Raw genomic sequence first — 17,710 nt, forward strand, 5'->3', positions numbered from 1 at the left:
GCTAGACCTTGAGGGATGCTGTGCTCTGTGTGATCTGTCTCCTTCAATGTAAACAGGGTTTATTTTCACTTAATGAATTTCCTAGCTTTTCCCTCCTTTCTCCAGAAGTCAAGAAACCCAACTCTATGGAAGGAGTGGACCCATCTTGCCTAGAGACCTGCCTGCTTTACAGTGAATGCTTTAAGAGTAAGAATTTAAGGGGCACCTGGGTGGCTCAGTTGGTTAAGCGTCCGGCTTCAGCTCAGGTCATGATTCACGGTTTGTGAGTTCAAGCCCTGCGTCGGGCTCTGTGCCGACAGCTCGGAGCCCGGAGCCTGCTCTGGATTCTGTGTTTCCCTCTCTCTCTGCCCCTCCCCCGCTCACGCTCTGTCTCTCTCTCTCTCTCAAAAACAAACATTAAAAAAAATTTTTTTTTTAAGAATTTAAATTTTAAGCACTAGCTTCTCTCTTGTGTTTTCCAAACTTAAACCAAACTTCCTCTCTGAGGTTCCTGGTCTCTTCTGCAGCCAGCAAATAACACCACACGCTATTTTTCTGAATTTGAAGGTGATGACCGTACACAATTTTGTTTGGAGCCTCGGTATTCTGTAGGGTGAATGCAAGGTATAGAAGAACGGTGGGGCGCGGTGGGGGGGGGGGGGGAGTCATTCAGGTAAAATGATGAGGACCAGAACCAGAGGGCAATTGCCACATCAAGATGGAGAGGTGGGAAGATTTGAGCGACAGAGTAGTTTTGCAAACTTAAAATGTCACAGCTAAGGGAAAACAGTTCTTTTAGTCCCGTTCTTTCATACAGATATGGAAACAGAAGCCCAGAGAGCATGGTTGATGCCCCAAGTTGCACACTTAGTTACCAGTGCAAGACGGGGGCTCTATCTCAGTGGTCTTTCTATAGCTTCACACCATTCCTATTGCTTTTAATTTGTTCCAACAGTCTTAGGTTTAAAAAAAAAAAAATCATGGGGGTGCACCTGGGTGGCTCAGTCAGTTGAGCAGCTGACTTCATTCAGCTCAGGTCATGATCTGGTAGTTCTCGAGTTTGAGCCCGGCGTCAGGCTCTGTATCAGCACAGAGCCTGTAGCCTGCTTCAGATTCTGTCTCCCTCTCTCTCTTTGCCCCTCCCCCACTCACACTCTGTTTCTGTCTCTGAAAGATGAATAAACCTTAAAAAAAAACTTTTAAGGGGTGCCTGGGTGGCTCAGTCAGTTGAGCATCCGACTTCAGCTCAGGGCTCAGGTCATGATCTCACGGTTTGTGAGTTTGAGCCTCGCATCAGGCTCTGTGCTGACAGCTTGGAGGCTGCTTCAGATTCTGTGTCTCCCTCTCTCTCTGGCCCTTCCTCTCTCTCTCTCTCTCTCTCTCTCTCTCTCAAAAATAAATAAACATTTAAAAAAACTTTTAAATAAAAAATAAATAAAAATCAGCTTAGGGCACCTGGCTGGCTCAGGCAGTAGAGCATGCAACTTTCGATCCCCAGGGCATGAGTTCAAGCCCCGTGTTGGGTGTAGAGATTACTTTTAAAAAATCAGCTTATAACTGATGACGTCTTTATCTGGCAACTTTTTTCCCCTCCGTGGTACATTTAATTTTTTTTTTTTAATGTTTATTTATTTTTGAGACAGAGAGAGACAGAGCATGAACGGGGGAGGGTCACAGAGAGAAGGAGACACAGAATCTGAAACAGGCTCCAGGCTCTGAGCTGTCAGCACAGAGCCTGACGCGGGGCTCGAACCCACGAACCGTGAGATCATGACCTGAGCCGAAGTCGGACGCTTAACCGACTGAGCCACCCAGGCGCCCCCTCCGTGGTACATTTAAAAATGGTTCATCTTATAACTGACAGCATCTTAAACTTGATGAAATACGGTAATCCAGACGTTACCATCCCTTTGCTTGAAGCCCTTTGGTGCTATTTTGTGAAGTCTAAAAGAAACAAGAAGATGTACAACATGTTAGTCTTCAAAGCAATTCCAGTATGCTGTATCCCACCGGATCCTCACTCTCACCCTTTGGAGAAGACAGGGCTGGTATGATGCCAAAGGTTCTCTCTATCTTGGAACCGGCTCAGACTCCCCCCGACGCAGTTCATTCACCCTTTCCTGGATGCTAACCTCACAAGAAACCAGCTCAGATTCCAGGCTTTCTCTGGTGGGGAAAAGTTGTTCTGCTTGCCTTTAGGAGAAGCGAGAAATCTTTCTGGATCCTTTCTCCAAAATGCATTAGCCTTCTGACCCAGGCCAGGGAGGCACGCAGGAAAATCCTGCTTCTGATTCCTGACCCATTCAATCCATTCCCGAGGGCAGCCCAGCAACCAGCTACCATGCTGTGGTCAAGAGGGTAGGTGTGGATCCAGGAACCCACTCACCTACCACTCAACACCCCCGCACGCTGGGGCGGGGTCAATTCCCCCCCCCTCACCAGCTGGAGTCCCAGGCGGCACCACACCTGGTTCTCTGACCACCGCCCCTCACGTGACCAGCCCCTTCGCCCACTCAACCCCCCCCACCCTTGTCTTTGCGCCATAATCTCCGTCCTCGCCTTCAAAGCCCCGCCCCCCGGTTTGGCGCACCTCCCCTTCAAAGCCCCGCCCCCCGGCTCGGCACAGGCCCCACCCCTTTCCATCTGAGGGGCGACAGAAGGGCGCCTGGGGCAAGATGGCGGTGAATCAGAGCCACACCGAGAACCGCCGCGGGGCTTTCATTCCTTCCAGCGACAGGTGCCCGAGGGGAAGCCGGTGGGGAGGGGTGCTGTCAGAGCCGGGGATAGACCGACGACCGGTGGGACTGGCGGCTTGGAAACTCTTAGCCAATCAGGGCCTTTCCCGCCTTTTCCGGCCTCGGCCGGCTGAGCCCCGCCCCCTCCACTGGGGCGCTCGAGACCCCGCGGGCTTCCCGGCGCACAGAGTGGGCAGAGGCGGGAGCCCGTGGCCTCGCTGAGGTAAAGGGCGGGTGCGCCGTGCGAGGCGCGCGTCGCCCCAGAAGAAAGGCGGGAGGGCACTGGCAGTGGTGGGGTGTCGCGCCGTTCCTCCGGGGGGGGCGCCGTTGGGAGCACAAACCTCCGTGGGGTGACGGCGACAGGGGGGCCTTGGGTGCGCCCCGCCCCTACTCCCGGGGGCGCGGACGCGGAAGGGGCGGCGGTGTGGATCCCTCTGAAGGATCCCGCGCCCTCGGGGGGGTGGGGGGCGCTCGCCGAAGCCCCCTTTCTTTTCGCCCCGACGGGGAGATGATGGCTCTTACTTCCCTGTAAATAAAGATCGGGACGGAAAGAAGAGCCGTCTAGGGAGAAGGACGCTCGCCGGGCCGCGCCCGTGGCCGTGCGTGGGGCCTGCGGGGCCCGCCGCTCGCTCGCCTTCCCGCCTCAGGCCTCCGCTCCACGCGGCCCCTCTCGTCGGTTCCTCCCGCCCGGCTCTCCAGACTCCGGCGCGGTCCCCCCCCCCCCCCAGCTGCTGCCTCCCCCCCCACTTGTTCCCGTTTTCCTTCGCTCGCGTGTGGCGGCGAGACTGCGCCTTTGTCGGGAAGATCCACCAAGACAGCCCCGAAAGCCGATGTCCGGATGGATCTTTTTCCTCTGCTTCCTCCCCCGGGAAAGTGTCCTTGCCGGGTTCCCACGGGCGGCGGAGGCCGTGCGTCTTCCCCGGCTCCCGAAGGACCTGTGCTCTGCCGCTGTGCGTAGTTGCGTAGTAGGAGAGCGTCGGCCACCGCCCTGACCGCCGGTCCCCTGCACACCCGCCTGGGTGCCCTGGGGCCACTTCCGATCTGGGGTGTCGGCGTCCTCTCCCTCAGCCACGGGTTTGTCTGTTTCCCTGCGTGCGTTGGAGGCGGGGCGTGAAGCTTGTTTCTAAAAAATTACAACACAAACGCTGATCCTGTATGGTCCTTCGAATGATCTTTATGGGGTCCGTTCTGTGCTCTTGAGCACGTAATCGTCTCCACTGTTCAAGAGCTTTATACTTCCAACTGCTCTGTCTACAGTGAGGATCCCCTTATTTCACAGGTGGGGAAACTGAAAGAAAGAGAAGGAATTTGCTTACAATCGTGTGGTCCCTGCATGTGGAAGACCTTTGATCGGGGTTTGAACTGCTCAACTCCAGCGGTCCCGCAGAAAGGAAAAGGGGCTTCTGGGCTTTCTCTTCCTCAGAGATGCCCCACCCTGTGGGGGCGCCCGCTTCCTGTGTAGAAATGCTGTATTCCTCTATTTCTATTTTATTATTACTTTTAAAATTTGAGTGTAGTTGACACACCATTAACGTTAGTTTCAGGTGTGCAACATAGTGACTAGATCTCTCTGTAAGTTATGCTATGCTCACCAGAAGTGTCACCACACAGTGCTATTGTGACAGTGTCACCGACTGTTCCCTATGCTGTGCCTTTTATTCCTGTGACTTATTCATTCCATAACTGGAAGGCTGTATCTGCCACTCCCCTTCCCCGATTTTACCCACCCCCCGTCCCACTGACAACCCTCATTTGTTCTCTGTATTTATAGGTCTGGATCTGCTTTTTGTTGGTTTATTCATTTGTTTTTCTTTTTTTAGATTCCACGTGTGAGTGAAATTATGTATCTGTCTTTCTCAGTTTGATTTATTCCATTTAGTGTAATATCGAGGTCCATCCATGTTGTTGCAAATGGCAAGATCCCATCCTTTTTTATGGCTGCATAATATTCTGGTGTGTGTGTGTGTGTGTGTGTGTGTGTGTGTGTGTGTACATACCACATCTGCCTTATCTAAGTGCCAGTGAACACTTAGGTTGCTTCCATATCTTGACTATTGTACATAATGCTGCAATAAACATAGGGATGCATGTATCTTTTCAAATCAGCGTTTTCATTTCCTTTAAGTAAATGCCCAGTAGAGGAGTCATTGGATCACACGGTATTTCTCTTTTTAATTTTTTTCTCGTTTTAATTTTTTGAGGAACTTCCATACTGTTTTCCATAGTAGCTGTACCAATTTATATTCCCGTCGACAGTGCACGGGGGTTCTTTTTTCTCCACATCCTCTCCAATATTTCTCGTCTTTTTGATTTTAGCCATTCTGACAGGTGTAAGGTGATACCTTGTTGCGGTTTTGATTTGCATTTCCCTGATGATGAGTGATGTTGAGCATCTTTTCATGGTCTGTTGGCCATCTGTAGGTCTTCTTTGTTGAAATGTCTACTCAGTTCCCCTGCCCATTTTTAAGTGGATTATTTGGGGTTCTTTTGGTGTTGATAGAAACTACTTTAAAGAAATAGGTTGAGAAGGAGAAGATTGGTTGGTTTTTGACTTCTCTTGCCTATTCATAATACACATTTGAGAAACTCATCACACTGGCTGTGTTCTGTGGAGATTTTTAAATCCCAGCTGAGAATTCATAATTGTACAGATAGGACTCTACTGGTAAATAGGGAAGACGTTGAGTTTTCTTTTTTTAACCAATATTCTAAAACTTGTACAGATAGCACCATATGTGTTTATTGTAGAAAAATTGGAAAAAAATTTAAATCGCCCCAGACTCCAACATCTAGTGCTTTTTACATTTTGGTATGTGTCTTTCTGCACTTTCCTCCATGGAAATATATGCAACTCCCCCACACTCAAGACTGCTTTGTAATTTGTTTTCCTCATTTACCAATATATTGGGAATACTCTCCAGTATCAATATCTACATCATTATTTTCAATGACTGGTATTCCAATATGCATGAATCTTTGCTCAAGCCTCTATTCGGGATGTTCAGGGTGTAGTAATTTGTCATTGCCATAAACATTGCTTCATGAACATTTTTGAAAACTAATCTCTGCCTACCTGTCAAAATGTTTCTCGGGATATGTTCCTTAAAGTGCAATTGTGGCATCAGAGGACATAGACTTTTTTTAAAAGATTAAAATGTATTTTAAGGGGAACCTGGGTGGCTCAGTCAGTTGAGCATCTGACTCTTGATTTTGGGTTAGGTCATGATCCCAGGGTTGTATGATTGAGCCCCTTGTTGGGCGCCATGTTGAGTACGGAGCCTGCTTAAGATTCTCTCTCTCTCTCTCTCTCTCTCTCTCTCTCTCTCTCTCTCTCTCTCTCTCTCCCTCTTTCCTCCTCTGCCCTTCTCCACTCCTGCTCTCTCTCTCTCTCTCAAAAAAAATAAGTACTTTAAAAAATATTAAAAATTCTAGGGGTGGGGCCCCTGGGTGGCTCAGTTGGTTGAGCATCTGACTCTTGGTTTTGGCTCAGATCATGATCTCACAGTTCATGAATTCAAGCCCTGCATCAGGCTCTGTTCTGACAGTGCAGAGCTTGCTTGGGATTCTCTCTCTCCCTCTCTCTCTGTAATCGTTATTATTTATTTCCTTCTGCTAGCTTTGGGTTTAGTTTGGTCTTGTTTTTTCTGGTTCCCTTGTGTGGAAAATTAGATTGTTGATTTGAGATCTCTCTCTCTCTCTCTCTCTCTTTCTCTCTTTAAAGTAAGCTTCATGTCCAATGCAGAGCCCAGTTTGGGGCTTGAACTCATGACCCTAAAATCAAGACCTGAGCTGAGATCAAGAATCAGGTGCTTAACCAACTAAGTCACCTGGGTGCCCTGAGATCTTTCTCTCTCTCTTTTTGACATTTATCCATTTCTTGAGAGACAGAGAGAGACAGAGCACGAGCAGGGGAGGGGTAGAGAGAGAGGGATACATAGAATCTGAAGCAGGATTCAGGCTCTGTGATGGCAGCACAGCACAGAGCCCTACGTGGGGCTCAAACTCATGGACCCTGAGATCATGACCTGAGCCGAAGTCAGACGCTTAACCGACTGAGCCACTCAGGTGCCCAGAGATCTCTCTTTTTTAAAATTTGCAGTTAAAAGCATAAATTTTCCTCTTAAGCACTACTTTTGTTATATCTCAAAAGTTTGGTATATGTATTTTCATTTTTATTCATCTCAAAATTTCTAATTTCTAGTGATTCAATTCTGTTTTCAAATTTCACGTGTGATTTCTTTGTTGACCCATTAGTTATTTAAGAGCATTTTGTTTAATTTTCACATTTTTGTTAATTTGTCTGTTATTATTTCTAATTTCATTCCATTTTGATCAGAAAAGATACTGTATGACTGCAATCTTCATAAATTTAGTAGGACTTGTTTTGTTGCCTAATATGTGGTCTGTCTTATAGACTGTGCCATGTGTATTTGAGAAGAGTGTGTATTGTACTTTGTGGGTGAAGTGTCCTTATATGTTAGGTCTAGTTGACTTTTATTAGATGCATTCATGTTTATATTTGTAATATGTTTTTGATGATTGGTCCTTTTATCATGATATAATATTGTTTTATAGTAATTTTTGTTTTAAAGTCTATTTTTTCTGAAATTAGTATAACCCCTGAAGCTCTCTTTTGGCTACTGTTTGATGGAGTATCTTTTTTACATCCTTTCACTTTAAACCTGTTTGTGTCTTTGGATCTCAAGTAAGTCTTTTGTAGACAGTATATAGTGGCATCATGTTTTCAAAAATATATATTTTGCCGATCTCTGATTTTTAATTGGAGAGTTTAATTCATTTACACTTAATGTGATTATTGATAAGGAAGGACTTAACTTCTGCTCTTTTGCTCTTTATCTTCTATATCTCAATTCCTCCATTAATGCCTCCCTTTGTGTTTAATAGATATTTCCTAACATACTATCTTGATTCCCTCCTCATTTCTTTTACTGTATATATTTTAGTTATTTTCTTTGTGGTTGCCCTGAAGATTACATTTAACATCTTAATTTATAACAATCTAGGTCAAATTAATACAATTTTGTTTTAATTGTATGAACAAATTTTGTTCCTATATAACTCTGTCCTCTTATACTGTTATTGTCCCAAATTACATCTTTATACATTGTGTATGCATCACCATAGATTTATAATTACTGTTTTTGCAATTGCCTTTTAATTCATATAGGAAGAAATGAAGAGTTCCAAGCCAAAAAATACATCAATACAGACTTTTATGTTTACCTATGTAGTTATCTTTACCAATGTTCTTTGTTTCTTTGTATGGGTTTGATTTACTGCCTAGTGTCTTATTATTTCAGGCTGAAGGACTTTCTTTCGCATTTCTTATAGTTCAGACCTACTAGTGATGAACTCTCGGTTTATGTTTACTTGGTAATGTTTTAATTTCTCTTTAATTTTTGAAGGATGGTTTTGCCAGATATAGAATTCTTGGTTGACAGATTTTTTTCCTTTAAGCACTTTGCATATGTCATCCTACTACTCCTGCCTCCATAGTTTTTGATGAGAAGTCAGCTATTTGTCTTATTAAGGATTCCTTGTGCATGATGATTATTTTCTTTTGCTGCTTTCAAGAGTCTCTGTATTTGGCTTTCAGCAGTTTGATTATGTGTCTTGGTGTGGATCTCTTTGAGTTAATCCTACTTGGAGTTTGTCGAGCTTAGATGTGTAGATTCATGTCTCTCATTAAACTGGGGGAGATTATGGCCATTATTTGTTCAAATTTTCTTTATGCCCCCTTTTATTCTCTCCTCTACTTTTTGCAGTCTCATTATGCATATGGTTGTATGCTTGATTTTGTTCCACAGGTCTGTTAAGACTGTTCATTTTGCTTCATTCTTTTTTCTTTCTGTTACTTAGGTAGTGTATTCTCAATGGACCTATCTTCAGATTCACTGATCCTTTCTTCTGCCTGCTGAAATCTGCCATTAAACCCACCACTACTGAATTTTTTGTTTTACTTACTGTAGTTTCCAACTTCAGAATTTCTATTTGGTTCAGTTTTCTAATTTCTATCTCTTTATTGATATTCTACTTTTTGAGACATTGCTCTCATTATTTCCTTTGGTTATTTAGACATGGTTTCTTTTAACTCTTTAAACATGTTTAAAAGAGTTTATTTAAAATCTTTGTCTAATGGGGCCCTTGGCTGGCTCAGTAGGTAGAGCATGCAACTCTTGATCTTGGAGTCATGAGTTCCACACTGGGGGTAGGTTTCCTTTAAAAAAAAAAGAATAAAGTCTTTGTGTAGTTAATCCAATGTGCAGGCTTCCTCAAGGGCAGTTTTCTATTAATTTCATTTTCTGTTTACAGAAGAACATATGGGCCATACTTTCTTGTTGCATGCCTCATGATGTTGTTGTTGTTGTGGAAAAGCAGACATTTTGGGGTGCCTGGGTGGCTTAGTCGGTTGAGTGTCCAACTTTGGCTCAGGTCACAATCTCATGTTCATGGGTTTGAGCCCCACATCGGGCTCTGTGCTGACAGCTCAGAGCCTGGAGCCTGCTTCTGATTTTGTGTCTCCCTCTCTCTCTGCCCCTCCCCTGCTCATGCTCTCTCTCTGTCTCTCAAAAAATAAAATAAAATGTTAAAAAATTTTGTAAACTAGACATTTAGAAGATTATAATATGGCAACTCTGGAAATCAGGCTTTCTCTCTTCCTCAGGGTACATTGTTGCTGCTTGCTGCACTTATTTTTTGTTTGTTTAGTGACTTTTCTAAATTATAAAATTTTTAAAGCTTATAGTCTTTGTCACGTGCAGCCACTGAAGTCTCTTTTATATTAACTTAGTGGCCAACTAGTGATTTGACAACTTTCTTATATATCTGGAAACAAAAAATAAATAAATAAATAATTCCAGCCTTTGTAGATGGGCTCTGCCTGTGTGTTTGGAGCATGTCTTTATCACTCAGCCAGGCAGTTTACAACTCTGTCTTAGCTTTCACTTCCTACTTGAACAGAGCCTCATTGTCATCCAGAGGTAAAAGTTTTGGGCCTTCTCAGTTCTCATCTGAGCATGAACCCAGGCCTCGGAAGGCATGCATGTGACTTTCTAGTTTCCCATGAATACGTCAGAGCTATTCAAAGCCTTTATTCCCCAAAGTATCTCATTCTCTAGCCTTTCTTTCCTCCCTAACTTTTCAGTTTGTTTGCACTAAATTCATCCTTTGCCCCAGACAGCAGCAACTAATACATTTACCTTGAAATGTTTTTGACAAATGGACCCTGAGTAGTCACCTCAGTCCTGGGAGAGTTCTGAATTAGGCACACACCATTGGAGCCTGCCCTTCAGGAAGCCACCAGACAAGTTTTAAAACAAGAGTTCTTTGAGAATAAGGTCTGTTCTGCTCCCTTTGGTGTTCAGTACTTACACCAGGAATGTGGGTTGTTTTTAAGGCTATTGCCAAGCTGGGGATTGGAAGATGGTACTGGAGTAAGTGTCACAAAGCTCTGTTATTAGACTCAGCTATTTTTTTCTTGACTAAACATTCCCTTAGTTGTTATAAGGTTTTGATTAGATTCCAAACTTCTGGACTGACTTTTGGAGTTCCCTATTTTTGCTGACATCATATTTTCATTGTCTTAAAAAGCCCTTTTTATCAGCATACCACCACCCTAGTTCCAATTCTTACTACCTTACATCAAGACGATTTTAGGGATTCTTTTTTTTTTTTTAATTTTTAATGTTTATTTATTTTTGAGAGAGAGAGATACAGAGCGTGAGTGGGAAAGGGGCAGAGAGAGGAAGACACAGAACCCCAAGCAGGCTCCAGGCTCTGAGCTGTCAGCACAGAGTCCAATGCAGGGCTCGAACCCACAAACCGTGAGATCATGACCTGATCTGAAGTTGGGCACTCAGCTGACTGAGTCACCCAGGTGCCCCTCTTTTTTTTTTTTTTAAGTAATCTCCACACCCAATGTGGGGCTCGAACTCATGACCCTGAGATCAAGAGCTGCCTGCTCTACTGACTGAACTAGTCAGGTGCCCCTTAGGATTTCTTAACCTCTAATAAACCACCACATCCTTGATTGATTCTCCTTGCCTATTAAGTGATATCTCCAGGCTCTAGTTCCAGCATAGATTTCGAGCTATATCTCACTATTCTTCCCACCTTCACCTCCGTGCTGCTTTGATGAATCCGCACAGGTGGGCTGCTCCCAAGTGTGCAATTTGCTTTCCACCTCATACCTCCATTAATGCTGCTCTTGCACCTCCATTCATGCTGTTTGCGCCCCATCTGGATCATCCCCTACCCTCACCTCTGCCTACTGAAACACTACTCTTCTCTTAAGAATCAGGGGTGCCTCGGTGGGTCAGTTGCTTAAGCATCCGACTCTTGATTTCTGCTCAGGTCATGATCTCATGGTTAATCTAACGTGTTCTATTGGTTAATGTGGGGCTATTGGGCTCTGTGCTGAGAGTGGAGCCTGCTTGGGATTCTCTCTCCCTCTCTCTTTCTGTCCCTCCCCAACTTGTGCATGCATGCGCTCTCTCTCTCTCTCTCTCTCTCTCTCTCTCTCAAAATAAACAAATAAACTTAGAAAGAATCAACTTCAACCTTTCTATAAAGTCATTCTTAGTCATTTCAACCAAAGCTAATCCCTCCTTCCACTAAATTGCTATGACGTTTTTGTGCCATTAACGTGATGTATGTGATATTACTGCTTGCATTATTATGTTTATTCATGTTTTCACTCATTCATTCTTTCAATAAATATTTAATAGCACCCACTGTTTGCTAGGGCCACAGTGCAAAGGCAGGATCATTAGTTAAGACATTGAACACATAAACATATATATATATATATATTATAATAATTACTAAGAAAGAAAAGAAACCCAATAGGATTCTATGAGTGGGAATAGGATGAGTCCAAGTTTCTCAGGTTAAGAGTGAGGGGAGAACACAAAAGGCAGAGGGAATAACATGTCAGAGGAATCTGGAGTACTCTGTGTGTCTTGCCATTTCTATGAGAGTCAAAGAAACATTTCCATTAGCACAGTGCTTTATACTTCCTGCATATGAAGAATAAGAATTATTATTATTATTTATTATTTTTAATACATTTTTTATTATTATTCCTTAAAAAATTTTTAACGTTTATTTATTTTTGAGAGAGAGAGAGAGACAGAGCTCAAGCAAGGGAGGGGCAGAGAGAGGGAGACACAGAACCGGAAGCAGGCTTCAGGCTCTGAGCTGTCAGCACAGAGCCTGACGCAGGGCTTGAACTCACAAGCAGTGAGATAATGGCATGAGCTGAAGTCGGATGTTTAACCGACTGAGCCACCCAGACACTCTTATTTGTTATTCTTTTTTTTTCTTTTTTTAATTTTTTTTTTAATGTTTATTTATTTTTGAGACGGAGAGAGACACAGCATGAGCAGGGAAGGGGCAGAGAGAGAGGGAGACACAGAATGTGAAGCAGGCTCCAGGCTCTGAGCTGTCAGCACAGAGCCCGACGCGGGGCTCGAACTCACGAACTGTGAGATCGTGACCTGAGCTGAAGTCGGACACCCAACCGACTGAGCCACCCAGGCGCCCCCCCATTTGTTATTCTTAATAAACATTAAGAAGAAGTAGGCTTGATAAGAAAAAAAGAATCCAGTGGTAAAGAGGGAGAGGAGTAAGTGTGAAAAGTCAGAGAATAAGATTTAAATTCCTTTCTATTTCAATACAATAGTGATAGTAGCGGCAGCAGCTGACATTGAGTGCTTACTCTGGGCTTGGAATTGTGCTAAGAACTTTATGTGCGTCGTTTCGTATAACTGCTAAATCGTGTGGTGTCTGCCCTTTCTTTTCTGCAGTGTCTTGATGCAGTCTCAGGATGTGGACCTCTCCTTCCCACAGCAACCAGAGAGATCCAGTCTCTTCAGTGGGACAAAGAGGGGGACACTGTTTCTCACTTCATACCGGGTAATTCTACTTCTACCTTGACCTATTACCGCTACATTTGTTTTCCTTCAAATGGAGAGAGATTTAACGTTGACTTTCAAAGTTGGCATTTTATGATTTTCCATGTTGGAGAATATGGAAGAACACGGGTGATGTTTCTCAGTCAGGCCGGAATGTCAGACAGCCTCGAACTTAGGGTTGGTCTAATATGTCTCAGTCCGTGGACAAGCTGCATGCCTTCTCCGAAGTTTCTTTCCTCTCCTAGGTGATCTTCGTGACTTCACACTTAGTCAGTGATCCCATGTTTTCTTTCATGATGCCATTTGATCTGATGAGTAACTGCACCGTTGAACAACCGGTCTTTGCTGCCAACTACATTAAAGGGACTATTCAGGCAGCTCCGGATGGTGAGTGTTCCCCCTCAGAAGTGTATTTTTTTCCCTCAAAAGCTTCCAGAAGGTTTAAGATTCAGACTTGGCTCATGCTGGAATTCAAAGAAAGCTGCACTGCTCTGTCGGGTAGTGCTTGTCTCTCTGTCTGGGGCTGTCCTTCTCCGACCAGTGGTGCCAGCATCTTAGCGTGTGCCGTTTCTTCCCCCAGGCGGCTGGGAAGGACAGGCTACTTTTAAATTAGCCTTCAGAAAAGGAGGTGCCATCGAATTTGCCCAGCTGATGGTGAAAGCTGCCTCTGCCGGTGAGCAATGCTAATAAAGACACTAAACACTTTGGGGTTTGGAGGCCTGCGGAATTGAAGTAGGACCGCTACCCAGCCACGACTTTGGTCTCTACGTCAGGCAGCTGGTAGTTGCACACGTATGCAGCAGGCATTTTCTGAGCCTTCCTATTATGGCACAAGTACCATACTACGTGCCGGGAACAAGATTATTCAGCCCCTCCTTGTCTTAAAGGAGTTTGCAGGCTAGCAGAAGTTTATACTCAGACACTTGAACCACTAATTATACCTGATAATCTTTTGTCCGTTTTTAAATGTTTTTTTTAATGTACTTTTTAAAGCTTATTGATTTATTTTGAGAGAGATAGAGACAGCGTGAGAAGGGGAGGGGCAGAGAGAGAGGGAAAGAGGGAAAATCCCAAGCAGGCTCCACTCTGTCTGTGCAGAGCTCAATGTGGGGCTCGAACCGACAAAGCTGTGAGATCACGACCTGAGCTGAAACCAAGAGTCGGACGCCTAACCGACTGAGCCACCCAGGCGCCCCTCTTTTATCCTTTTAAATGTTGGTCTCATACATCATTGAGTACTCTCATTTTCAGATCAGGAATCCCCAGTTGCCTGAGTTCTTCTTCCTTTGTCACGCCTTTTGTCTTTTTTCCTCTCTGGCTTTGCCTTTGCTTCTGTTGGGTTTAATCCCCGTCTTCCATGAGAAGAGGGAAGAGGTACTATCCAGCCCTACAGCATTGATCTAACAGATGTACCAGAGAACTCTTTCAGACTTTGAATACAAATAATCTTTTTTGTGATATATTTTTATTCAATCTGGTCTCATTTCATGCCCCTACTGTCTCAGCTTTTGTACTCCAGTCCAGCTGGACTTCTTTGTGCCCTGTTCTCTCATCTCCGAGCCTTCATGCTATTCGCTCTGCCTGGATAACTTTATTTATTAATGTGTTTGTTTAATTTTATTTTTTAAGTAAACTCTACACCCAACATGGGGCTCGAACTCATGATCCTAAGATCGAGAGTCACGTGCTCTACTGACTGAGCCAGCCAGGTGCCCTGGAATTTGCTCTATCCGGAATGCTTTCTCTTTCTCCCTTGCCTCCACCCCAACTCCAATCTAGTTGAGATGAACACAATCGAGAATAGACACACACATGCAAATATTCCAAACTAGAGGCATGGGCAAAGTGCTGGGGACACACCAGAGGGTGGAATGAATTTTCTAGCTCAGAAGACTGACTGGATCATGATACTATAAACCACAGTTAAGAATATAAGAGACCATCTAAGTTGGAGAGGAAACAGGTTCAATTTTAGATCTAGTAATACTAACATTTATTGAATGCTTACCATACAGTGGGCAGCGTTCCAAGCCCTTTACATGTGTCAATTTTTTTAATCCTCACAAAAACTTAGGCTGTAGGTACAATCATTGTCCCCAGTTGATAACTGGGGAAACTGAGTCAGTGATGGTTCTACAGTTTCCCAAGGCTATACAGGTAGAAACTGATAGAGCTAGAATCTGGACCCTAAACATACTCTCACTCTCTTTTTAAACTTTTTATTTCAAAAAAAAAAAATCGTATTTAGAAAAGTTGCAAGAATTTACAGTGGACTCTCATGGACCCTTCATCTAGATTCACCCATCATTAACATTTTCCCACATTTGCTTTATCTTACTCTTCGTTTGTTTTTGTTTTTACTGAACTATTTGGGAGTAAGTTACAAAGTTCATTTCATTCATTCCTAAGTATTCAAGTGTGTATCTGCTAAGAGCAAGGGTATTCTTTTATCTACCCTAAGTCTACTTATCAAATTCAGAAAATTTAACACTGAAACAATGTTATTATTTAATATTTGGTTTATATTCAAATTCAAATGATTAACCTATCACTCTTCCTAATTCTTATGGCGCACTGTTTATTTTTCCAATCCAGGATCTAATCCCAGATCACATGCTGAATTTAATTGTCCTATTTCTTTAGTCTCTTTTAGTCTGGACTCAGCTTTTCTTTGTCTTTCTTGGCATTGACAGTTTTATTTATTTAAAAAGCTTATTTATTTATTGTGAGAGAGAGACAGTGAGAGTGAGTAGGGGAGGGGCAGAGAGAGGGAGAGAGAGAATCCTAAGCAGGCTCTGCACTGTCACACTGTCAGCGCAGAGCCTGACGCAGGGCTCAGACTCATGAACCATGAGATCACGACCTGAGCCACAGTTAGACCCTTAACCTGCTGAGCTACCCAGGCGCCCCAACATTAACATTTTTAAAAGAATACAGGCTTATTGTTTTGTAGATTTGGGTTTATCTGTTTCTTCATGCTTAGATGCAGGTCCTGCATTTTGGCAGAAATACTGTATAAGTAGAGTATGTAAGTGATGCTGTGCTCTTTTGATCCTATACCCTTAACCGCTGGATCATATTGAAGTGAGGTACACTGGAATGCTAGAGGCTAGCGGACCAGCAGCTCAGAACCACAAAGATGAACTGTGTCTAGAGACTCATTTGGAGATCCTCAGCACACAGGTCGTCTCTGGAGCCATGTGAGTGAAAGGCTTATTCAGTGAATAAAGGATGGTATTCCAAGGTCCTCAACATCGAAGGGATGGGTAGCGTGGGGCTGACTGAGGTAGGAGGAGAATCGAGTTTATTACCCCAGAAGTCAAGAAAGAGAAATTTCAAGCATTACTGAGTGGTCATCTGTCAGCTGCTGCAGAGATGTTTGATAAAATGAAGACTGAAAAGTGTGCATTGCATGTGGAAATTTGAGTTCGTGGTGGTCTTAGCAAGACAGAAATGCTAAAGACAGGTGGTGGAGAAGCCATATACAGGAAATTGAGGAGTAAGAAAATGTTTAATATTACCTTTAATGATACAGTGCAAGATATGAAGACCAAGGAGTTCACATACTGAACCCAGCCAACAGCTCTTCACTGTCCAGAAGGCAGACAGCATCTAAAGCCTGACGTTGAATAACAAGGTGTCCTGGCTCACAGAGTATGGCCATGTGGAACCCAGAGGCAGGGGGTACTTGGAAGTCCAGTTCTTCTTTGCTACAGATGTCTGGAAAACTCAGAATAATTGCACACTGGGTCCTGAATTTGCCCTTATTTTTCACCTCACAGTAGAGAGAGCTTATCTTTAGGATTATGGGCTAAGGATCGGGCAACTTGAGGGAAACCTCTTAGTGCTCTTATTAAGATATGCTTCTTGGCTTGCAAAGCTAGGTACAGAGTCCTAGCAGTTACATAGCCTCTTGGAAAGGGTTTAGGCAACTTAGGTGAACTTGACCAAATGTCTGAACCTACTCTGGGTCTGATTATATCACGGCTTAGGTGTGGGAACCTACCCTTGCTTTCCCAGCAAGAGTCAGGGATTGTGAGATGGGCTTCCATGAGGCCTTTGGAATTAACTACCCATCATACTTTATGGTTTGTCTCTTTGACCCTTATTGTATACCAAACACTATGGTATGATTGAGATGATTGAGAACACAATAGTGAACAAGACATACATAGTCCCTCGGCTTTGTTAAATTTACAGTCTAGTGAGAGTCATATAAGAAATACACAGACGGGGTGCCTGGGTGGCTCAGCTGGTTAAGCATCGGACTTCGGCTCAGGTCATGATCTCATGGCTTGTTAGTTGTGCTGACAGCCCAGAGCCTGGAACCTGCTTCGGATTCTGTGTCTCCATCTTTTTCTGCCCCTTTTTCTTCCCCACCCCCTCGCATTCTGTCTCTCTCTCTCAAAAATAAATAAACATTAAAAAAAAAATACGCAAACATATAAGTTAGTAAAATAATATTTCTGGGAAGGATACTAATAGGATATTGAAAAGGAGGATAACTTTAGATTTAGATTTAGATAGTTTAGATTTAGATTTAGATAACTTTAGATTTAGATTTAGATAACTTTAGATTTAGAATGAATTAGTTAAGATAATGCTAGTTATTAAAACAGATAAACCCCAAATTATCAATAGCTTAAGACAATAGATATTACTGCTTATATAAAGGTCAATCAGCAGGGATAAAAGGGGGCTGTGCTCTACATAACCCTTCAGGGACTCAGGGTAATAGGGTCTATGCCATTTTTAACACATGGCTTCCACAGCCTCTCTGGCTAGCCAGCAGAGAGGGAAATAGAACAAATGTTTCACCTGGAAAGCTTGCATGGGCCAGGCCTGGAAGCAGTGTTATTACTTGTGGTCAGATGCTAGATGCCAGAAATTAGTGTAGTAGACTGATAATAGCTCCCAAAGATATATCCTTGCCTAGTCCTCAGAATCTGTGAATGTTCCCTTGTTTGTAAAAAGAATCTTTGCAGATGTAATTCATTTAAGGGGCTTGAAGCTATTACCCTGGATTATCCAGGTGCGCCCCAGATGCCATCGCAAGGATCT

The 17,710-nt window shown here is 43.6% G+C and overlaps 1 protein-coding gene and 1 long non-coding RNA gene across 9 annotated transcripts in view; one reads left to right on the top strand and one right to left on the bottom strand.

Annotated features, from left to right (window-relative positions):
• Positions 1 to 1,798: 1,798 nt before the first annotated feature.
• LOC122240482 lies at positions 1,799 to 2,472 on the bottom strand. Of its 2 annotated transcripts, none has more exons than XR_006220274.1 (2): positions 2,112 to 2,472; positions 1,799 to 1,923 (listed from the first exon to the last, which is right to left on the bottom strand). It is a non-coding gene; the product is annotated as an uncharacterized LOC122240482 (long non-coding RNA). The 2 variants fall into 2 exon arrangements; XR_006220273.1 differs by having other exon boundaries at positions 2,007 to 2,472.
• A 109-nt stretch (positions 2,473 to 2,581) lies between these two features.
• Positions 2,582 to 17,710, top strand: part of WBP2NL (WBP2 N-terminal like) — a 30,714-nt gene continuing 15,585 nt past the window's right edge. For 5 of the 7 annotated variants that reach the window (XM_042993408.1, XM_042993409.1, XM_042993406.1 and 2 more), the window contains exons 1-4: positions 2,582 to 2,716; positions 12,542 to 12,650; positions 12,895 to 13,036; positions 13,230 to 13,322. In XM_042993408.1, the coding sequence (XP_042849342.1) occupies positions 2,655 to 2,716; positions 12,542 to 12,650; positions 12,895 to 13,036; positions 13,230 to 13,322 (406 nt within the window). In that variant the 5' untranslated portion in view covers positions 2,582 to 2,654. Of the gene's footprint in view, positions 2,717 to 3,063; positions 3,789 to 3,870; positions 3,994 to 12,541; positions 12,651 to 12,894; positions 13,037 to 13,229; positions 13,323 to 17,710 lie in introns of those variants that run through there. The other 2 variants (XM_042993413.1, XM_042993412.1) reach the window with 2 other exon arrangements.

The sequence above is a fragment of the Panthera tigris genome, chromosome B4 (assembly GCF_018350195.1).
Source record: "Panthera tigris isolate Pti1 chromosome B4, P.tigris_Pti1_mat1.1, whole genome shotgun sequence".
Classification (NCBI taxonomy): domain Eukaryota; kingdom Metazoa; phylum Chordata; class Mammalia; order Carnivora; family Felidae; genus Panthera; species Panthera tigris.